Here is a 23,034-nt window from a genome sequence, read left to right as displayed (position 1 = left end):
AAGAATGGACCTAACTGGTGTACTCAGGATTCAAAAGAGATCGACGGTAATTTTATGGGGCTTAAGCGTATTTTTCATGGTTTGAGAGACTTTGGGATTAGAAGATTGCTGAGTATCATTAAACTCAGATCTTCCGGCTCGAAGGAGCAACATAAGTATATTTATATATGAAAATATTAAGTTGGAACTGCAGAGGTATGGGAAGTCACTGGACGATAAGTTACCTTACGGAGATATGACATAAACACAAACCAGATTTTTTATTTTTATCTGAGACGAAGCAGGAGTTTGGATTTGTACAACGATTTCAATCACATTTTGGTTTTGAATGTCTGGTTACGGTGGATCCAATTGGGAGAAGTGGCGGGTTGGCTCTTTATTACAATAATGAGTATCAAGTTAAAGTCTTATATTCTAGCAATAGAATGATAGATGTAGAGGCAGTGGTAAATGGGAAACAAGCTTTCCTTACTTTCGTATATGGAGAGCCAGATCAGACACTAAGGGATCAGGTTTGGGAGAGATTAACCTGGTATGGTTTAGCCAGATCGGAACCTTGGTTTATTATAGGAGATCTAAATGAGATCACTGGGAATCATGAAAAGGATGGTGGTTCTCTGAGAAGTGCGACATCGTTTATTCCCTTCAATAATATGATCCGAAATAGTGGATTATTAGAATTTCCGGCTCGTGGAAATAAAATGTCATGGCAAGGACGGAGAGGTAAAGGAAAGGGTGCGGTAATGGTCCGTTGCAGACTAGATAGAGCTTTGGCTAATGAGGAATGGCATACACTCTTTCCATGCTCTTATACAGAATATTTGAGGATGGTAGGTTCGGATCATCGTCCTGTGGTGGCTTTTTTGGATGAGAAACCGCCAAAGAGAAGAAAGGGACAATTCAAGTTTGATAAAAGATGGATAGGCCAAGAGGGGCTTATGGAATCAATAGTGTCGGGCTGGACAGAAACTCGTGCAGGTCAACCAGAGGATTTTATCTCTAAAATTAGTAATTGCCGTCATGAAATATCCTCATGGCGGAAAGACAACCAACCATATGGAAAGGAAAAGATTCGATATCTTCAACAAGCTTTAGAAGAGGTTCAAATGGATAACAATAGATCACATGAGAATATTATTGAGATTTCTAAGAAATTACAAGAGGCCTATAAGGACGAGGAGGAATATTGGCATCAGAAGAGCCGCAATATGTGGTATTCATCTGGGGATCTTAATACAAAGTTTTATCATGCTTTAACAAAGCAACGTCGGATTCGAAATAAAATAGTGGGCCTCCATGATGAAAGGGGTAATTGGGTCACAGATGAGACTGGTGTGGAAAAGGTGGCGGTAGATTACTTTGAGGATTTGTTCACATCTACCACCCCTACTGAGTTTGATAGTTTTCTGGAAGAGATAGGGACATCAATCACCCCACAGATGAATCATATGCTACTACGGGTAGCAACAGAAGAAGAGGTCCGACAAGCGTTATTCATGATGCACCCGGAGAAAGCCCCAGGACCGGATGGAATGACGGCTCTTTTTTATCAACATTCTTGGCATGTAATTAAAGCAGATGTGGTGGAGTTGGTGAATAATTTTTTGGTCACAGGACATCTGGATCCAAGGCTAAATTTAACAAATATTTGTATGATTCCAAAGGTGGAGAGACCTACAAGGATGACGGAACTAAGGCCGATAAGTCTTTGTAATGTTGGGTACAAGATAATTTCGAAGGTTTTGTGCCAAAGATTGAAAAGGTGTCTTCCCGGGTTAATTTCGGAAACACAATCGGGTTTTGTGGCAGGAAGGTTAATTTCAGATAATATTCTTATTGCGCAGGAAATGTTTCATGGCCTACGAACTAATAAGTCTTGTCAGAATAAGTTTATGGCTATAAAAACCAATATGAGTAAGGCATATGATCGGATAGAGTGGAATTTTATTGAGGTTCTCCTGTACAAAATGAGTTTTGATTCTCACTGGATCAAATTGATGCGAGAGTGTGTCTCCTCAGTCCAGTATAGAGTTCTTCTAAATGGGCAGCCTCGGGGACTTATAATCCCTCAGAGAGGATTACGTCAAGGAGATCCTTTATCTCCTTACTTGTTTATTATGTGCACGGAGGCTTTGATTTCAAATATTAAAAAGGCAGAAAGGGTCAAACTATTAACCGGGATGAAAGTGGCAAGGGCTTGTCCTGCAATCTCTCATCTACTATTTACAGATGACAGTTTGTTTTTCTGTAAGGCAAACAAGGAAGAGTGTCAAACTATTCTTAAGATTCTAAAGGAATATGAGACTGTTTCAGGGCAACAGATTAATTTCCAGAAATCGTCAATTCAATTTGGACACAAGGTTGATGAAGCTATTCGGCAAGAGTTGAGAGATATCTTGGGAATTCATAATCTAGGAGGAATGGGATCTTATTTAGGCTTGCCGGAAAGTCTGGGCAGCTCTAAGGTACAAGTGTTTGGATTTGTTCAAGAGCGGCTGAATAAAAGGGTTAATGGATGGACCTTTCGTTTTTTTACAAAAGGTGGAAAGGAGGTGATTATTAAATCGGTGATTACGGCTTTACCAAACCATGTGATGTCTGTGTATAGGCTACCGAAAGCTACAGTTAAGAAGCTAAAGGGCGCCGTATCCCAATTTTGGTGGAGCCCAGGAGGTAGTGCAAGAGGTATGCATTGGAAATCATGGGATAAATTGTGTGAAACTAAAGATAATGGTGGGTTGGGCTTTAAGGATCTCATGGATTTTAATACAGCAATGCTTGGTAAACAACTATGGAGGCTAATTGAGAAGCCAAATACTCTTTTCTCAAGAGTTTTCAAAGGACGGTATTATAGGAATGCTTCACCCCTGGAACCGATCCGATCTTACTCCCCGTCATATGGCTGGAGGAGTTTTACTTCTGCTAGATCTCTGGTTTGTAAAGGACTAATTAAAAGGGTGGGAACAGGATCATCTATCTCTGTATGGAATGATCCTTGGATCCCAGCCACTCGCCCGAGACCAGCAAACAAAAATTCTCACAATTTTTATCTGGAACTTACAGTGGATTCCCTCATCAATCAGGAATCTCGCTCATGGAATGTACAGGCGATCAGGGCTCTAGTGGATCCGAAGGACGCAAGAATTATTGAAAGTATCCCTTTAAGTAGGAACCATGTTGAGGATAAGAATGGATGGCATTTTACTAATAATGGAAAATATTCGGTCCAATCAGGTTATCAGGTTGAACGTGTTTATCCTGACAGGGTAAAACCTCCTGATTTTTATGGCCCCACAGTGGATATTCTTAAAGCTTTCTGCTGGAAAGTGCGGTGTCCACCGAAGATAAGGCATTTCTTGTGGCAAATGGTATCAGGATGTATATCGGTAATGAAAAATTTAAAGGCACGAGGGATAAGAGGAGATATATGTTGTGCTCGTTGTGGAGATCCGGAAGAATCAATAAATCATGTATTTTTTGAATGTCCTCCTGCACGTCAAGTGTGGGCACTATCCAAGATCCCTTCAGCGCATAATATCTTTCCTATCAGCTCTTTATTTGTTAATATGGATCATCTTTTTTGGAGAGTGCAACCGAAAATGGATGACCATCAGTTTGCATGGATTTTATGGTATATTTGGAAAGCCCGAAATAACAAAGTTTATAGTAATTTGGATATTGATCCGCGGGACACTCTTAAATTAGCTGAAGTGGAATCATCACTCTGGACAGAAGCACAGGTGGGAAATGAGCCAAGGAGGGAGCTCTCGGTACAAACCATTCCTCCTTTAGAGACATCAGGTCGATGGTGTTTTAATGATGGTTCATGGAAGGATAAAGAATTAATGTCAGGGCAAGGCTGGTATAGTACTTTACCAGGATTTGATAGTCTACTAGGGGCAAGGAATGTACGGGCATGCCTCTCTCCCCTTCATTCGGAGATAGAGGCTTTGATTTGGGCAATGGAATGTATGAAGAATTTAAGACAGGTCCAGGTTACGTTTGCTACGGATTGTTCTCAATTGGTGAAGATGGTTTCGGAACCAGAAGAATGGCCAGCATTTGAAAGCTATTTGGAAGATATCAAGCTTCTCAAAGGAAGCTTCCTCAACTCACACATCGTACATGTACCTCGGACGGTGAATCTTCGGGCGGATAGCTTAGCACGTAGTGCACGCAAGCAATTGTCCTTTGTCGTTCACATGGATGCGGAGTTACCAATATGGTTTACAGAGTCAACATGAGTTTGTAAATTTCTTGCTGAAAAAAAAAAAAAAAAAAAAGATACCGATGATCCAGAACCGAAATCCATATATGAATGTCAAAAGAGACATGATTGGAATAAATGGAAAGAAACAATACAAATCGAACTTGATTCGCTTAACAAACGAAAAGTGTTTGGATCTATTGTACTCACACCTGAAGATGTGAGACCAGTTGGGTACAGATGGATTTTCGTTCGAAAACGAAATGAGAAAAATGAGATTACAAGGTATAAAGCCCGCCTTGTAGCCCAAGGATTTTCTCAAAGACCTGGTATTGATTATGAGGAAACATATTCTCCTGTAATGGATGCAATCACATTTAGATTCCTGATGAGTCTAGCCGCTGATAAAAATCTTGAGATGCGTCTCATGGATGTAGTTACAGCTTATCTATACGGATCATTAGACACTGATATCTACATGAAAATCCCTGATGGATTTAAAATGCCAGAAGCATTAAGTTCCAAACCTAAAGAGTTATGTGCAATAAAATTGCAAAGATCATTATATGGGTTAAAACAATCTGGACGTATGTGGTACAATCGCCTCAGTGAACATTTAACAAAAGAAGGATATGTGAATGATCATATATGCCCATGTGTTTTCATCAAGAAAACAACATCCGGATTTGTGATAATCGCGGTATATGTTGATGATCTAAATATTATTGGAACTCAGAAGGAAATACAAAAGGCATCAGAATATCTAAAAGGAGAATTTGAGATGAAAGATCTCGGAAAGACACAGTATTGTCTTGGCCTTCAAATAGAACATTTTCAAAATGGTATATTTGTACATCATTCTACATACACCAAAAGAGTGTTGAAACGCTTTAATATGGATAAATCTAATCCCCTTAGTACTCCGATGGTCGTCAGATCACTTAACATTGAAAGTGATCCATTTCGACCACCTGAGGAAAAAGAAGAGATATTTTTTCCGGAAGTACCATATCTAAGTGCAAGTGGAGCGTTGATGTACCTTGCAAATTGTACACGGCCTGATATATCATTCGCTGTTAATCTTCTAGCAAGATTTAGTTCATCTCCAACACGAAGACATTGGAATGAAATTAAACATGTATTTCGTTACCTACAAGGGACTATTGATTTAGGCTTATTTTACCCTAAAGATTCAAATGGTCAAATGGTTGGTTTTGCAGATGCAAGATATCTTTCAGATCCACACAAAGCCCGATAGCAAACAGGATATGTTTTTACGATCGGAGGCACTGCTATATCTTGGCGTTCTCAGAAACAAACGCTTGTGGCTACCTCTTCAAATCATGCTGAGATCATCGCACTCCATGAAGCAAGTAAAGAATGTGTATGGCTAAGATCAATAAGCCAACACATTTGTTCAAGTAATGGGATTGACAAAAGTACGGGGCCAACTATTCTATATGAAGACAATGCAGCATGTGTTGCTCAAACGAAGGAATGATATATCAAAACCGATAAAACAAAGCATATTCATCCAAAGTTCTTCTCATACACTCAAGAGCTCGAGAAGAAGAAAGAGATTGAAGTAAGATATGTCCGATCATGCGACAATGCAGCCGACCTCTTCACAAAAGCACTTCCTACTTCGGTATTCAGAAAACATGTCCATAACATTGGAATGCGTCATCAGAAGGATCTATGACTGCTCAATCGAGGGGGAGCTTACGTAGTTGTACTCTTTTTACTTAACTATGGTTTTTCCCATTGGGTTTTCTTAGAAAGGTTTTTAACGAGGCAACAAAGACGTTAAGCGAGAGCGGAGAGTGACACCGGTCCCCAAAGGGGAGTGTTACGAAACTTAATTTCAAACAAAGAGGCGCACACATATGTTGAAATAATAAAAGATGTGGGTCCCACTGTCACTATTTGCACAGTGATTTTTCTTCTGTAAATACGAAGTTTTTCGATCATTTGTAAGATATCATTACATCTTCCTTCTTCTTTTTTATAATAAACTCTCTCTTTTATATTAGTGTTATTTGCTTCCTACGGGTATATTAAATTCTACTCTTATTTAAATTTTTCGATACTATAAATTATAAGGTATTTGGTAAAAATACATGTATTATTCCCGTATATTTGTTTTTTTTAGAGTATAAAGAAGAAAAGGGTTTACGAAGCCAAAACCCTTATTTTGAAAACTTGGTTTCTTTTTCTCCATCGTCTCAGCGCCGTTGTTCACATTCTCCATCTCCGTCGTCTCTAAAACCTGTCTCAAGCAAGCAATCATCTTCAATCTTCTTCGTTTGGTTTTCGTAATCAACCGTAAGTTTTCTTCTATTCCTTGAAAGCTTTATGTCAATTTCTGAGTAGTAATCTCAAATTGACATTCCCTAATTTCGTTCACGTTATACTCTAAAACACCTTACCTAGATTAGTATAGCTATAACCTTCCGTCCATAGCTTGTGATATCCATGGTAACAGAACCAGTTATATAAACTCCTAGTTTATGTTGTTATTACATATATTAATCTCCTGTCTCGATTCTGAACCTGATTGTTGTTTTTAATTAATTTCGGAGCAGATGTCACTTGAAGATGATTACGTGGAAGACGATGAGATGAACATGATTGACGAAGACGAAGCAGCATCCGACTCCGAAGCAGAATCACTTTCAGATTCAGATTCAGATTCAGACAACGAGATCACTGAGAAGCTAGCCGAGCCGACAAAGACTGCCGTCTACAACAGAGACGGACTTCTCGACAAACTCCAAGACATTAGCTGGCCCGAAGACGTCGACTGGACTCACAAGCTCACCGTCGAGGTCGATCAAGGCCCACAAGCCGTCGACGTCAACGACGACCTCGCCAGAGAGATGGCGTTCTACACACAAGCCCTCGAAGGAACAAGACAGTCTTTCTCGAAGCTCCAGGAGATGGGGCTGCCTTTCTTAAGACCCGCGGATTACTACGCGGAGATGGTGAAGTCCGACACGCACATGGAGAAAGTCAAGTCCAAGCTTCTGTACGAGAAGAAGCAGATGGAGGAGGCGGAGGAGAGGAGGAAAGCGAGGGATAACAAGAAGATGGCTAAGGAAGTGCAGTCTCAGAAGATGAAGGAGAGGGCTAAGCAGAAGAAGGATGAGATTGAGTCTGTGAAGAAGTGGAGGAAGCAGAGGCAGCAGAGCGGGTTTAGCGAGAAAGGTGGTGGGGTGGGGGAGCTTGATCTTGAGTTTGGTAATGGGAAGAGTTTTCAGAGAGGTGGTGGTGGTGCTAAGAAGAGACCGGGTGTGTCTCCTGGTGATCGGTCGGGAGGGAAAGGGAAGGCTGCTTCGAGGATGGGTAATAAGAAGAGGGAGTTTAGGGATTCTAAGTTTGGTCATGGTGGTAGGAAAGGGTTGAGTAAGCAGAACACTGCGGAGACGACTTATGATTTCAAAGGCGGGTTTCGTGGAGGCAAAGCTGGTGGTGGCAATAAGAGACAGAAGAGATAGATTGAAAAGAATGTTTTGATCTGATTATCTAAACCCATCGGCAACTTCAACACTATAAACTTATTTGTTATCTTGGATTCTGTTTTTAGAGAATGCTTTTTGTTTTTTAATGGGTTCAGGACCGATATCTTTAGTTACAATGTTGTACTAATGATTTCTTGAATTAACGGAGTCCTCCGTGTTTCATTTTTTTAATTAAACAATCTCTTAAGTCTTAACTTTATCATTGCACAAGCTGTCTCTATCGTTTCTTCCTCTTTCTCTGAGGAATGATAGATTATGTTTGGAGTTCACTGGCAAGCAGCTTCCAGTTCTTGGTTCATGTTCTTTCTGTGCAACATTAATCCTTATGGGCAACCCAAAGGCCTGTTTGCATGAACCAGGCTGATACCTGAGCTAGCTCGCTTATCCAGACCTGGTTTTGATTTCTAAGCTATTTAAGTCTACTCTGTCTCCGCATCCAGTTTGCCGTTATGTCCTTTGAATTGGAATCTGATAATGGTGAAAGGGGGAGTGTAAACACCAGACCACAGATCATTTCCAGGAGAACTTGGAAGAGAGTTTTATAACCATAGGGTTCTAGTTTCTAAACCCTCAAAGATTCTCATACAATTTCATATTCATCACATTGACCACACGTGTGCGCTATAAAGTTTCATTGTTGAAATTATAGTAAACCTAAAAAGTCAGTTAAAACTTCACCAGAGAGCTTTGTAAATGTGTGTTTTCACGGTGGTCATCTTTCTTATTATGTCTTTGCTTTATCGGTAACCAGAGAAGAGCAACATCTTTATTGGTCATCATGTCACGGTAACCATGAGGTTTCAAAAAAAAAAAAACATGAGGTTTCCAAAATAACATACAAATCTCAGATAGAATTTGTTTCGAGTGCTTAACTTAACTTGAAACCACGAGGATGGTCCTTGACTCCTTGTATATAGTAAAAGTAAATCCACAAATCTCATATTTAGAAAAATGAAACATAACATGAAATAAATAAACAATACAAAGCTTAGAACATAAAATATCTTGAAACAAACAACAAAACAACCCACACAAGTTTTATTCGGGAACCGGAACAAGACTTGGAAGGTACACATGTCCACATACAAAAGACCTATCATAGTTCCCCAAATTACATCGTCCTGTCTCAACTACTTTCTTAGCAGTCCCATATTTACTAATCTCGTAAACGCTAACACAAACATAATCATCTGCTGCTTCATCTTCCATCACTTCTTCGCACCACACGATGATACTATCATTCTTGTCAACAAAGTAACTAGGATGAGCGAGATCATGATCGGTATGTAACGTCGGAAGGTCAGGATTAGTCACGTTTAAGTACTTTTCCCACGAGACAACATCATCCCCATTCAATGTGTTTGTGACCCACACTTCAATCTTCGTTGTTTCTTCACGTTGATGCAACAAAGAAAGCCTATCTCCTCTAAAACTCGACAACGACGCTGTATCTAACACACTGCATTGGAACGGAACATTGCATACGACTTTGAATGTTTCTGTCGAGAAATCAAAACATAGGATGAAAAGTTCGGGTTTCTTGTTCCAATGTGCGACCCAATACATGTTTCCTTTTATGGAAACTCCTTTGCATGGTGGATCAATAGACCAATCCAAAGTAGCAACATCAACGATTATTCTCCATGCATTAGTTTTGAAGTCATAAATCTGAATCACTGGCTCACAAGGTCCAATCACTGCTATCTCGTCATCTTCAAGCTCTCCTTCGAAAATCCTTAGAATTTTGTATTCATCACGTGATACATTGTTGTATCCTATACCGTAGAAATCATTAACCGAGTAAAAACCCAATGGTTTGATCCATTTGATGTGTTTCAAGAACGGGTTCCAAACCGCGAGTTTACATCTTCTTGTTCTTGTTTCATTGCATCTACATACTAATAATCCATCGCAATGAACGGTAGTTGAAATCTCGGAGATATTGTGAAACTCTTCTGGTATTGGTGAAGATGAACGAGCTCCTTGCAAAGGATTGATGATCTGAACCGTATGGTCGATTCTTATGAATCTTTCTTGGACAAGATCCAAGTACTTGTAGATGAATCTCTTGTCCTTCAAGAGAGCGTGCCATTGTTTGCAGTACGTCAATTTGAATTGTGTCAAATATTCTATTGGAATCCTACAAAATATCTCCTCTATTATATCAATAGGGAGCAATGAAGTCTCTGGGGAAGCCATTATGAATATTTGTAAGAAAGAAAACTGAATCTTATGACATAAAAACTAGCAGTCTCGATCCCTTCTATAATAATTCTACATCATGGATAATAATAGACAATTTTTTTTTAAGTAAACAAATTAAGCATTACCACTACTTTTTGCAATAAATTATTTAAGGTGGCTGACAAGTTTCCCCTTTTATTTCGAGTTTAATTTGAGGTTTATATTCAGCAAGGAAGTATATATGGGGTAAATTTGGAAAATGGTAGGAAATATGTTTAGAATTTAATTGATAATTAACAATTTTAGATTGTTGTGAACACTAGAAGAGGAAAATAAAGAAAGTAAAAATGTTATAGACTACGGAAGAAAGACTTACAAGGGATCTTCAACATGGTGCAAGTAAATCTCGTCAGACGTGGATCTTAATAGGATGACTCAAGTGATGCAGTTAGGCGTAGGTCTTCATAAGACAGATAGTGTTGTCGGTATTCCCCTTTTCTTTTACATTCTTATTTAGTCTGAGAATGAACATTGAGCATCAAGCAAATGATACATTACTTCAGACAGTATACAAAGTAAAAATTCTCACACAAAAACAAAATATACACAAGCTTATTCCACAAAGAAATGACCAATAAATGGTTTGAGAGATGCATAAATCAAATCACATGAGGATGAAGACAGAGGAAATTAAAAAAACAATGAAATCAGTAGAATTCGAGAGCTACGAGGCTGACAACAAGGAAGAGAAGGGATGGTGAGAGAGCGTAGGAGGACGAAGGAGTAACAGATGGTCGACTGGTGCTTCCTCCGTCATCAGACGTAGGAGCAGCGCCGTCCACGGTTGGTGTAAAAGGTCTGGTTGTATCAGACTGTGGTGTCTGAGCTGCTGGCGTTGGCTCTGGAACAATTGGAGTTGTTGCTGGACTTGGAGACATGGCCGGTCCAAATGTACCAGCAGGTCCTATTCCAAAAAAAAAAGAAAAAAACTCTTATCAATTTATAGTCCAAGCCAACTAATTACGTTATGATGTTATTGATTCTTTACCAGGAGCAGCAGCTGGAGCAATGTTGGCGTTCATTGAAGAGGAACTCTAGGCATGTTACAAGCACGTGGAAGAGAGACGGCGGTTGTACGGTTAATCGGAATATTAAAAGGAACATTTCCTGTGACAATAAGACAGAGACATCCCATTCCTCCCGTAGTTAAAGACCTCAACGAGTTACAACAATCAGAGGAAGGTGAAGTTCCGTTGGTACTGCTGTTGGTTAAAATGCTCATACAAGGTCCAACGGTGGTCATCATAGACGGCGTACATTGGCTAAGCGGCGGTTGCTGGCTGCGAGCCGGCAAAGCTAGCACTGCGAGTAAGGCCACGACAATGGTTACAACCGGGATCTTCGACATTGTTGATCGATAAAAGCTTTGTTTGTTGTTCTTTTGAGGTTTGGGTTTGAAGTGGATTGTGATGAAGAAGTGGGATTTGTTATATAGATAGACAAAAGTGGAGGGAACGAAGGAAGTGTGTATAGGTCAACTACTTTAACTAACTATGTTTTTTTTTCTTTATTATATTCGTTAGTTAGTGAGATGGCAAATGGGATGCGTACACGTGTGTAGCGTGTAGTAGGTAGCTGCCTAATTCGTCTCGGGATTGTATTAGATGAACAAACCACTCTCCCCCACGGTTGGTTCTGTTTCGGTAAGTAAGCAAGACCTCAAATGAAATTCCATTTAACTTTAAGCCCAATAACCAATGTTTTTAAACCGACCGGATGCGGAATCGGACGACTTACTTGGTCGCTGGGTCACTGCGGATGAATCACGGGTTGATAAATTAAATAATTTTATTATATAATAATATATTAGCTATGTAAATAAAAATAATAGAAACTAAAGTTTTATATTTTCTAAATATTTTTTTAAAACATAAAATAATAGTTTAGATATGTATATATTTTATGTTTAAATTTTTTTAGAAATTACTTAACTTTAGTTTTTATAATTTTATTTTCATTTCACATATAAAATATCAAAAATAGTTTAGACTATTTAAAATTTTTATGTAACAAGGTAAGAGTTATGGCATCTAAAAAAATCAAGACATAAAATTCATAAATATTTAAATGTCTAACGTGAATAAAAAATTAAACTTCAAAATCCAAAATAAACCAAAAGCAAAAGATCATTGTAATAAATTGTCAATAACAGAAATAAACTAACAACAAATCACATCAACTAATTTTGGTTCTCTCTACCATTGTTCACTTTATTTTCTTCCGGTGACATAGTGAAATCTTCATCAAAATATAAAAATCACAAATATAAAACTAAAAAAAAAGCCTAACTTGTTTTTTTTGTCAGCACCTAACTTCTTAATTATAAACTTAGAATATAAAACATAATCTAAAAACATAATTAAAAACTAAAAAAGAAGTAAAAGTTATTTATTGGTTCAACCGGTGGTTCAACCGGTATCGGGTTCCGGGTTTTACTGAATTTTCACGTGTTTTTGCGGGTTTCTAAATATTTAGTTTTTCATAAAACCCAAACCGGATTTTTTCTGGGTCACCGGATTTACCGGTTCAACCGCGGATCCGGGTCGGGTTTCAAAACACTGCCAATAACATTCTCTTGAGTCGAGACAAAATGTTCAGCTTACAAAAGTAACAAAACAACACAGACACATGTTCTTAGCAAAAGGTTTTGGTACATTAATCATTAGATAAATTTTACACTTGATGTAAAAAACAATTTAAACAATTTTTTTGGTTTTGAATAAATTTTACATTCATTTTGGAAAAAATGTGAACGATTGAACACTTGTCATTCATTCATGCCTACTAATTTTTTTCTTATTTCAGTTAATTTTATTCTGATCTTCTTAGTATTATTCTATACGGTCGACCAATGGAACTTTCCTTTAACTTGAACACGGCAACCTTAAGACTAAAATAGTTCACGACTTTGAAACATATGTTAATCTAGAGACTAGAACGTCCGAAGACTTGTAAAAAGATGATGTCCTAAACTGACTTTCCGATACCTATTAAGCCAAGTCAAACAAAACTACAAGAAATGGTCTCCAAAAGAAATTTGGAATTAAAAGATTTTATAACAATCACTGTATTACACCTTAAATCAAATAATCAGGGAAGTAGTTCAACAACCCAGCGGCAGCCTAAGACCGTCACCAAATACCACTGACCCAGGACAAACGGAACCAGCTATGTTCACAACACAACACTTTGTATCCGAACAGATCAAATACTCAACAGAAACCGTTAGAAAAGTAAGAAAAAGTTGGCCACCAAAATCAAGTCATCACCTCTTGTCATTTTCAAGTTTCAACTCCTTCAATTCCCTATTTATATCCATCATCAAGACTCCACAAATCCAATCAAACAAACAAAAAAAACCCAACAAAAATTAAAAAAAAATCTCAAAAGGATTCTTTTCAAAAACATCTCTCAAGAAAACATGAAAACAGGAATGGGTTTAATGTTGCTTACAGTTTTCATGGCTGTGATGTCTTCTACAAGAGTCTCTGCTCAGTCAAGTTGCACGAGCGCGTTGATCAGCATGGCACCATGTCTCAACTACATAACCGGAAACACTACCTCTCCTTCTCAGCAATGCTGCAGCCAGTTGCGTAGCGTAGTTCAGTCTTCTCCTGACTGTTTGTGTCAAGCCCTCAACGGTGGAGGATCTCAGCTTGGGCTCAACATTAACCAAACACAGGCTCTTGCTTTGCCAAGGGCTTGTAATGTTCAGACTCCTCCTATCAGTCGCTGTAACGGTAAGAATTTTCAAAAGAAAATCACTTATGAAGATTGTTCCAAACCAAACACTGGTGAATCTTATGGAGTATGATTACACCTTTTTGCAGGTGGTGGTTCTAATGCTGACTCTCCTGCAGATTCACCAAAATCCTCAGGTAAATGACTTTAAACAGATGTAATGAAAAAAACATCAAACTCATTATATTAATTTATTATGCTTTTGAGTCTAGACGTTCTTAGTCATTCAAACAAAGAATAAACTCTTTGTTATCTAATGAATCCATCTTGGGGGTCTTTGTTAGGACCAGGAAATGGATCGAAAACCGTACCAGTAGGAGAAGGAGATGGATCATCGTCTGATGGAAGCTCTATCAAGTTCTCATATCCTCTTCTTGCCTTCCTTATTGCGGCTTCCTACATGGCAGTCTTCTTGAAATACTGATTTTCCCGAATTTCCCCTATCCTATCCACGTTTCTCCTGAAACCGATTAAGCTTTTATGCCACTTAGATTGCATTCTTTATTTGTTCCTATTTGTTCACATTTTGTTGTGATTAAGTATGATCTATTATTTTATGTTCTCTCAATCCCTACTACTCTCCGGTGATATTGTTTGTAGCAACGGAGAACATGTTGGATCTCTTTACCTTTTACAATAAATATTATTTTTTTCGAACACATTCTAAAGAACTGAACATCAGCTCTCTGAATAAATATTGGTTTAGATGGTAGATTATGGGTAAAAAATATGAAACCCGAGATATGAACTGAAAGACCTGAATCCATATCTGAGATGTAAAAATAGCCGTATGAATTTTATAGGTGCACATAATATATTCGAACCCAGATGTTATTAACCGCCCGAATAGGTACCCCAAAAAAATCTAAGAAACCCAAAACAAAAAACAAAAACCGAACCAAACGTCCTAATACTATCCAAAAATATTCAAAACCTAAATAAATACCTCAAATATTTGATTTTTTGTTTATTGAAAACCTAATAGATACCTCAAATACTCAATTTCTTGTTAATGATAACAAAAAAAAAAATACTAGAAGTGTTATAACCTGAATCTGAAATAAGTACCGTTACAAAACATGGTTTGGCATGAGTTACAAAAATTATATGAACGTGAAGTGTTGTTAACCGAATCCGACCCATATCTAACAATATTAAAAGGAAAATATACTCATCAGTTAAGATGTCCACCTGGACGTAAAAATCCACCAATCATAAGGCTTCAATTTTCCATGTTGGCTTCTGTCGACTAAAGATTAAAAAAAAAAATTGATTTTTGTTATGAAAGTCAAATAACACAGCCACCGCAATTGTTGAAAATATAAAGATGTGGGGCCGCTGCACTATTTATACAGTGATTTTCTTTCTATATATACGAACGTTAACGTTCGTTGTATAAATCATATCCCTCAACCTTCTCTTCTCTCTATAATAAACTCTTTCTATCAGTGTTAAAAATTCTACGGGTATAAATTTTGTCCTTATTCAAATTCTCGCGATACAATAAAATTCCAGTTCTTTTTATAACACGTTATCAGCACGATCACTCTGCGATTCGGTAAAATTTATTTGTATCATTTATACTCTGTTATAATGGTCGGTATACCGCCTATACTATTATTTATATCATGTTATAATGGCCGGAATACCGCCTATATAATTTACTAATAATTTAATTTATTTATTGGTCGGCCGAGCCGCCTTATATTCTGTTTATTATTTATTGGTCGGCCGAGCCGCCTTATATCCTGTTTATTATTTATTGGTCGGCCGAGCCGCCTTATATTCTGTTTATTATTAATTGGTCGGCCGAGCAGCCATATAATTTATTACTCTGCATTGATCGGCTGAGCCGTCGCATGATTTGTTGTCATAACATAAATATTTCATTGCCATAATTTTTTTTACTTTTATGAAATTTTATAGATTTGATTGCCTGTTTAATACGATATTTTCAGACTGATTTTTGGTGCACTCGATTTAACCCTCAACGGTCACAAAGAAAATTTTTCAAATAAATTTACCCTTTCTCCAACGGTCATGAACAGTAATTTTCATCTATAAATACAACTCATTTTCACTCCATTTCATCATCCAAACATTTCATCTTCTCTCAAAAAAAAAAAAAAAAATTCAAATCGCTCTCCTCCGATTTTTCATTTCAAGAAAGATGATTCGCGCACTTTTGTTTTTATGTGCCATTTTTATTTGTGTTTCTATTTATGGTTTATTCGTTGGAGAATTTACTCCGAGTGAATTTAAGATGAATATCGGTTTAATTTTCTTTACATCGCTTCTCCTTGTAATTGCTTGCATGATTAATGTAAACGGTTCCTTTTTAATATGAATAATATTCTAATAATTTTTATTTATGTGCTTTAGAAATACAAATGGCAAAAATCGAGAAACTTCAGTTTCCGGCATTGGAAGTAACTGGGACAAACTACATGGCATGGGTTACAAACATGGAGTTTCATCTAGATTCCGAGGAAATACTCGGAACAATAAAAGACGGCAATATATCAACCTCTCATGAAAAGGCTAAGGCCGTGATATTTCTGAGAAGGCATCTAGATGAAAATCTTACGCATGATTATGCGAGAACCAAAGATCCCTTAGATCTTTGGAAAGCTCTGAAGGAGAGGTTTGATAACCAAAGAAAAATTACTCTTCCCCATGCACTTGATGAGTGGAAAAATCTACGATTTCAATATTTTGAAAAAGTGGAAACGTACAATTCCGCTATATTGAGAATAGCGGCGCAATTAGATTATTGCGGTAAGCCTGTCTCGGAAGCAGAAATGCTCGAGAAAACTTACCAAACGTTCCACAAAAATCATTATGTTCTATAAAAAATCATTTCTCTGAACTCGTTGTGGCAAGCAGAGAGAAATAATAAAATCCTCATTAAAAACCACAATGCCCGACCCATGGGAACCAAAGCATTTCCTGAGGTAAATGCAGAAATGCAACGAATATAAAAAATCCGGAAAAAGGAAATTAGTCCTATCGTGGGCGTGGTCGTGGCCGTGGTCACAATCGTGGTTTTGGTCGTGGTCGTGGTTATCGATTTAACCGCAACCATGATAGGAGTAACAACCCAAGAGGAAGGGGATCCAACACATGGAATCGATCTGATCGGGTAAAAGGGAAAGAAACCCAAGAAAACCCTACTCATAAAAATGAGAACGTCTGTTACAGATGTGGATCGAAGGGACACTGGTCTCAAGTATGTCGAACTCCTCGGCATCTATGCCAATTGTACCAAGAATCTATTAAAGGCAAGGTAAAAGAAGTAAATCTCAATGAACACCTTGTGGGTACAACATCAACATACCTCGAATCCTCTGACTTTATGGGAGATTTCGACGAGGCCACTCATCAAAATAATTGAAGTGCTTGTACTGATCAAGCTTAATAATGCCTAGTGATGCCATAAAATATTATGTATTTCACTTTCAAAATAATGTTGTATTTCAAAATATCTAATGTATAATTATTGTGTACTTGTTATTGATGCATAATATTTTTACTTATGAAAGTTTATTTTCTTTATTAATATTAATTGTGTGTTACAGAAATAGATAAGAAAGCAAATGGAACAACAACTAAACAAATTGGTAGAGAAGTTTGCATACCAGATAGTGGCACAACGCACACTATACTGAAGGATAAGAGATATTTCTCTACTTTAAAGTCAGTAAAAATGACTGTAAACACAATATCAGGTCCTACAGACCTGATCGAAGGAATTGGCAAGGCAAACTTTATGTTGCCTAATGGAACAAAGTTTTCCGTAGATAATGCCTTATATTCTTCAAATTCTAAGAGAAGTTTGTTGAGTTTCAAAGATATATACCGTCAAGGGTATAACACTCAGTCTGCAACTGAGAATGGAAAGAAGTATTTGTATATAACTTCTGAAAAATCAGGCAAAGGCCTTGTACTGGAAAAATTTCCAGAACTTCCTTCTGGATTGCATCACACTTATATTGATGCTATAGAATCACATCTTGTGATGAAAAGAAATCCAGAAGATGTTACATTATGGCATGATCGTCTTGTTCACCCAGGTACTACAATGATGCGAAAAATCATTGAAAGCTCACATGGTCATTCAATAAAAACCCAAGATATATACCAAAGTAATAAAATGACATGTGATGCGTGTGCTCTTAGGAAATTAATCATAAGACCATCACCAACCAAAATTGACAAAGAATTACCAAAGTTTTTGGAAAGAATCCAAGGTGATATTTGTGGACCAATACATCCACCGTGTGGACCATTCTACTACTTTATGGTATTAATCGATGCATCGAGTAGATGGTCACATGTTTGTTTGTTATCATCTCGAAATATGGCATTTGCGAGATTTCTAAATCAGATAATCAAATTAAGAGCACAGTTCTCGGATTATCCAATTAAAAGAGTTAGATTAGATAACGCTGGTGAATTCACATCCCAAGCTTTTAATGATTATTGTATGGTATCAGGGATTGAAGTAGAGCATTATGTCGCTCATGTTCATACACAAAATGGTTTGGCAGAATCATTAATTAAACGGCTACAACTAATTGCAAGGCCATTGATCATGAGATCAAAACTCCCAACATCTGTATGGGGACATGTTATTTTGCATGCAGAAGCACTAATTCGGATAAGACCAAGTGCATATCTTAGATATTTCCCATTACAGTTAGCATTTGGAAAAGAACCAAATATTTCTCATCTAAAAATCTTTGGGTGTGCGGTTTATATTCCAATAGCACCACCACAACGTACAAAGATGGGACCGCAAAGACGGTTGGGAATATATATTGGCTATGATTCTCCATCAATAATAAGATACCTAGAACCACAAACTGGTGATGTGTTTACGGCACGATTTGCCGATTGTCATTTCAATGAGAAAGAATTCCCAACTCTAGGGGGACACAATAAAAAAGTAGGAAAAGAGATCAAATGGAGAGTACCATCTTTATTACACCTTGATCCTCCTACAAAACAGTCAGAACTAGAAGTTCGACGTATCATGCATTTACAAAATATAGCAAATCAGCTACCTGATGCATTTGCTGATACCAAAATGGTAACTAAATCACATATACTCGCTGCAAATACTCCTGCTCGTATTGAAATACCACAAAATGGTGGAACGGCAGTTGATACACGTGAATCAGGAATACGTTTAAAGCGCGGTAGACCTATTGGTTCAAAGGATAAACTTCCTAGAAAACGTAAGGAAGGTGAAAAGCATGATACTCCCAAAATAGCGGAAAATATTTTGGAAGAAGCGAATTGTGAATCTAACGACAATATAGAGCATCATGAATCTGAAGGAAATCACGAGATTTCTATCAATTACATCCATAATGGAAAGATATGGAAACGAAATGAGATGGATGATATTGATGACGTTTTCTCATACCTTTTAGCAAAGGAAATTAATGAAGAAAACGAAGATCCAGAACCAAAGTCTGTATATGAATGTCAAAAGAGACATGACTGGATAAAATGGAAAGATGCAATTCAAGTCGAACTAGATTCGCTTAACAAACGAAACGTATTCGAACCGATTGTGCTCACACCCAAAGATATAAAACCTGTTGGGTACAAATGGGTGTTTGTCCGAAAAAGAAATGAGAAAAACGAGATTACAAGATACAAAGCTCGTCTCGTAGCCCAAGGTTTCTCTCAAAGGCCAGAAATTGATTATGAGGAAACTTATTCTCCTGTTATGGACGCAATCACATTTAGATTCCTGATGAGCCTAGCGGCCAATGAAAATTTAGAAATGCGTCTCATGGATGTCGTTACGGCATATTTATATGGATCATTAGATACTGATATCTATATGAGAATCCCAGATGGATTTAAAATGCCAGAAACGTTAAGTTCCAAACCTAAAGAGTTATGTGCAATAAAATTGCAAAGATCATTATATGGGTTAAAACAATCTGGACAAATGTAGTATAATCGTCTCAGTGAACACTTAACAAAAGAAGGATACACAAATGATCCTATATGTCCTTGTGTTTTCATAAAGAAAACAACATCCGGATTTGCGATAATCGCGGTGTACGTTGATGATCTTAATATTATTGGAACTCAAAACGAAATCCAAAAGACATCAAACTATCTGAAAGGAGAATTTGAGATGAAAGATCTCGGGCAGACAAAATATTGTCTAGGATTACAAATTGAGCATTCTCGAAAGGGTATATTTGTACACCAGTCTACATATACCAAACGAGTATTGAAACGCTTTAACATGGATAAAGCAACTCCTCTTAGCACCCCGATGGTCGTTAGATCACTTAATGTTGAAAATGATCCGTTTCGACCATCTGAGGAAAATGAAGACATACTTGGTCCTAAAACTCCATATTTAAGTGCAATTGGAGCTCTTATGTATCTTGCAAATTGTACTCGACCTGACATATCTTTTGCCATTAATCTTTTAGCGAGATTCAGTTCGTCTCCTACGCGAAGACATTGGAATGGAATTAAACATGTCTTTCGTTACCTTCAAGGAACAACTGATTTAGGCTTGTTTTATCCTAAAACTTCAAAAGGTCAAATGATTGGTTTTGCAGATGCAGGTTATTTGTCAGATCCACACAAAGCTCGATCCCAGACAGAATATGTTTTTATAATTGGAGGCACTGCCATATCTTGGCGTTCTCAGAAGCAGACACTTGTTGCTACTTCTTCAAATCACGCTGAGATCATTGCACTCCATGAAGCAAGTAGAGAATGTGTATGGCTAAGATCAATAAGCCGAGACATCCGTTCAAGTAGTGGGATTGACGAAAATACGGAGCCAACTATTCTATATGAAGATAACGCGGCATGTGTTGCTCAAACGAAGGAAGGATATATCAAAAGCGATAGAACCAAACATATACCTCCGAAGTTCTTCTCGTACACGCAAGAGCTCGAGAAGAATAAAGAGATTGAAGTAAGATATGTTCGATCATGCGACAATCCAGCCGACCTCTTCACAAAATCACTCCCTACCTCGGTATTCAGAAAACACATCCATGACATTGGAATGCGTCATCAGAAGGATCTATGACTGATTATTCGAGGGGGAGCTTACGTGGTTGTACTCTTTTTACCTTACTATGGTTTTTCCCATTGGGTTTTCCTGGAAAGGTTTTTAACGAGGCAACAAAGACGTTAAGCGGGAGCGGATAGTGACACCGGCCCCCAAGGGGGAGTGTTATGAAAGTCAAATAACACAGCCACCGCAATTGTTGAAAATATAAAGATGTGGGGCCCGCTGCACTATTTGCACAGTGATTTTTTTTCTATATATACGAACGTTTCGTTCGTTGTATAAATCATATCCCTCAACCTTCTCTTCTCTCTATAATAAATTATTTCTATCAGTGTTAAAAATTCTACGGGTATAAATTTTGCCTTTATTTAAATTCTCGCGATACAATAAAATTCCAGTTCTTTTTATAACAATTTTATTATAAAAATCGAGCCATTAATTTTTACCTCCGTGAATCTCTTCTTTTTATTCTCTACCATCAATATTCTCTTATCTCTTTCTCTCCCTGCAAATTCGTTTTTCACACGTTAATTGCATAAAGCAATTATTCAACATTCATGACCTTTCACTTTACTTTTTGATTCAGTTGATTTAAAAGTAGCTCTACTTATTGAAACAAAAAAAAACACAAATTCAAAGATTCAACCATCAGAGACCAAGCAAAAGCTAAAGAAAACTCAACTTCTTCCTCCTGTTACTTCACCGCCGCTGTTGATCACCATGTAATCAATATATACACAACCAATCACGTCCTATTCTCGAACCGTTCCTTTGCTCACGCTTCGCTTCATCACTACAACGAATCCTTCTCTCACGACCTTCGATTGTAAACCGGATTCGGCCAAGGGTTATAGCCGGTGCTGATCTCTTAGTCTTCAGTAAGTGTGAAAACTGAAAAGTTGCCAATGAGTATACGAGCAGCTCAAGGCTTATCAGGTAATATTCTCGCAATATTTTTTTCTTGTTTTTACTTTGTTTCTTTTGTGACTGTTCCTCGAAGAAGTATCACGCTGATGCAATTTTCTCATTGTAGAATGATGGGAACTACACAAAAGAGAGAGTACCCAGATTGAAGCTTTTATTTAGGGCAGAGAGAAAGACGAAGAATACTTTGATGCTGATGGGAACTTTGTAGAATACTTTAGAGACAAGGAAGTCAAGGTTCTAAGTACTCATCTCTCATTGTAAACATATACCCGATGTGTTTTTTTGTCTTACATCGTTTGTTTTGTTTTTAGGATGCATGTCCTGAGAGTATTGACATTAATCCAATGTACATGGGAAGCTGTGCTGCAAATGATACTAAGAAGCATGAAGATAGTGGGACCGTAAAGCCATCGGATGAACTTTCTCAAGATAATATCAGACTCATAAAGATGTGTATTTCTAAACTCTTTGACCCTGTAGAAAAGGTGACTCATTTATGGTCATAACAAGTAATTGTTTTAGAACATGAAACACGGATTGAATTAGTTGGAAATATTAGTTTTAGTTTAGCATTGTTGATTATGCATACATCACACACTTAAGCTAACTCAGGTTCATTATTACAGGTCCTTCTAGCTTTTAGGAGATTGAAAGGGAACTGGAATGGGATAAGATGATATTTGAGACAAAGCTTATCATTAGTTTTGCTAAATCCAGTATGGTGACTTCAGTTACGTCTCATATTGATTTTGCTATAACAAAAGCTTTGCTAAAATGAAAACTGTGTCCTGTTAACATTAGTTTTTCCTTATGTATTCAAGATGTTTATCACAAGGAGGAGCAAGATTTTTTCCAGCTTGAAGCTGGTTAGAGCTATTAATGCTTTTCTAAATCTCATGATATTTCAAAAAAAAATAATTAAAAGAAAATAGTTTTAATGATGGAACATGTGTCATTTTCTCCTCCTAGAGAAAAAACTCTATTTTATTGTATAAGATAACTCTATAAACCGTTTTAAGCCGCTTCAAATCTCTTAAAACTAAAAATCGGTTCTCACTAGCGTTTGCAGTTACGAATGGATGTGAATGGATAAATAAAATATAAAAATATTTTAAATTTTAATATTATAAATAAAAATATAAATACATTTCATAGTTTAATTTATGTTCACTACCAGTATCATAATTTATATTATAAAAATGTAAACCAAGAATATTTCACTATAATTTTTAAACATTAATATATATACATATAAACCAAACAATTTTTTTTAAAGTTATAATATGAATTTTAAAATTTTAAAATTGAAACTATAACTTTCATCTTAA

At 37.1% G+C, this 23,034-nt stretch overlaps 5 protein-coding genes and 1 long non-coding RNA gene across 6 annotated transcripts; 4 read left to right on the top strand and 2 right to left on the bottom strand.

The window, feature by feature from the left end:
- Window positions 1-425: 425 nt before the first annotated feature.
- LOC125583011 lies at window positions 426-3,151 on the top strand. Its single transcript, XM_048749539.1, has 4 exons — window positions 426-1,565; window positions 1,845-2,685; window positions 2,773-2,845; window positions 3,064-3,151. The coding sequence occupies exons 1-4, from the start codon at window positions 426-428 to the stop codon at window positions 3,149-3,151; spliced, it is 2,142 nt and encodes a 713-aa protein (XP_048605496.1).
- Window positions 3,152-6,376: 3,225 nt separating this feature from the next.
- On the top strand, window positions 6,377-7,922 carry LOC106423449 (probable rRNA-processing protein EBP2 homolog). The gene is made up of 2 exons (XM_013864229.3): window positions 6,377-6,532; window positions 6,793-7,922. The coding sequence occupies exon 2, from the start codon at window positions 6,793-6,795 to the stop codon at window positions 7,702-7,704; it is 912 nt and encodes a 303-aa protein (XP_013719683.1). The 5' UTR covers window positions 6,377-6,532; the 3' UTR covers window positions 7,705-7,922.
- Window positions 7,923-8,147: 225 nt separating this feature from the next.
- LOC106444160 (putative F-box protein At3g22650) lies at window positions 8,148-9,975 on the bottom strand. The gene has a single exon (XM_013885670.3). The coding sequence runs from the start codon at window positions 9,925-9,927 to the stop codon at window positions 8,767-8,769; it is 1,161 nt and encodes a 386-aa protein (XP_013741124.2). The 5' UTR covers window positions 9,928-9,975; the 3' UTR covers window positions 8,148-8,766.
- A 462-nt stretch (window positions 9,976-10,437) lies between these two features.
- LOC106444161 (non-specific lipid transfer protein GPI-anchored 20) lies at window positions 10,438-11,600 on the bottom strand. The gene is given in 3 exon segments (XM_013885671.3): window positions 10,438-10,876; window positions 10,961-10,993; window positions 10,996-11,600. Coding segments are annotated over 3 exon segments (615 nt in total). The 5' UTR covers window positions 11,321-11,600; the 3' UTR covers window positions 10,438-10,619.
- A 1,701-nt stretch (window positions 11,601-13,301) lies between these two features.
- On the top strand, window positions 13,302-14,372 carry LOC106439625 (non-specific lipid transfer protein GPI-anchored 5-like). The gene is made up of 3 exons (XM_013881111.3): window positions 13,302-13,712; window positions 13,803-13,850; window positions 13,998-14,372. The coding sequence occupies exons 1-3, from the start codon at window positions 13,394-13,396 to the stop codon at window positions 14,135-14,137; spliced, it is 507 nt and encodes a 168-aa protein (XP_013736565.2). The 5' UTR covers window positions 13,302-13,393; the 3' UTR covers window positions 14,138-14,372.
- A 6,969-nt stretch (window positions 14,373-21,341) lies between these two features.
- Window positions 21,342-22,662, top strand: LOC106423519. Its single transcript, XR_001284676.3, has 4 exons — window positions 21,342-21,715; window positions 21,813-21,940; window positions 22,018-22,191; window positions 22,333-22,662. It is a non-coding gene; the product is annotated as an uncharacterized LOC106423519 (long non-coding RNA).
- Window positions 22,663-23,034: the final 372 nt, after the last annotated feature.

Source organism: Brassica napus, chromosome C3, assembly GCF_020379485.1.
Source record: "Brassica napus cultivar Da-Ae chromosome C3, Da-Ae, whole genome shotgun sequence".
Lineage (NCBI taxonomy): Eukaryota > Viridiplantae > Streptophyta > Magnoliopsida > Brassicales > Brassicaceae > Brassica > Brassica napus.
This window is presented reverse-complemented; position numbering and strand designations above follow the sequence as displayed.

Bases quoted from the DNA above. Each gene is read 5' to 3' on its own strand.
- LOC106423449 (XM_013864229.3), top strand. From the start codon at position 6,793: ATGTCACTTGAAGATGATTACGTGGAAGACGATGAGATGAACATGATT.
- LOC125583011 (XM_048749539.1), top strand. From the start codon at position 426: ATGATAGATGTAGAGGCAGTGGTAAATGGGAAACAAGCTTTCCTTACT. The intron at 1,566-1,844 runs GTAATTAAAGCA...CTTATTGCGCAG, and splicing joins TTTATCAACATTCTTGGCAT to GAAATGTTTCATGGCCTACG. The intron at 2,846-3,063 runs GTATTATAGGAA...TGGAACTTACAG, and splicing joins TCAAGAGTTTTCAAAGGACG to TGGATTCCCTCATCAATCAG.
- LOC106444160 (XM_013885670.3), bottom strand. From the start codon at position 9,927: ATGGCTTCCCCAGAGACTTCATTGCTCCCTATTGATATAATAGAGGAG.
- LOC106439625 (XM_013881111.3), top strand. From the start codon at position 13,394: ATGAAAACAGGAATGGGTTTAATGTTGCTTACAGTTTTCATGGCTGTG. The intron at 13,713-13,802 runs GTAAGAATTTTC...ACCTTTTTGCAG, and splicing joins TCCTATCAGTCGCTGTAACG to GTGGTGGTTCTAATGCTGAC. The intron at 13,851-13,997 runs GTAAATGACTTT...GGTCTTTGTTAG, and splicing joins AGATTCACCAAAATCCTCAG to GACCAGGAAATGGATCGAAA.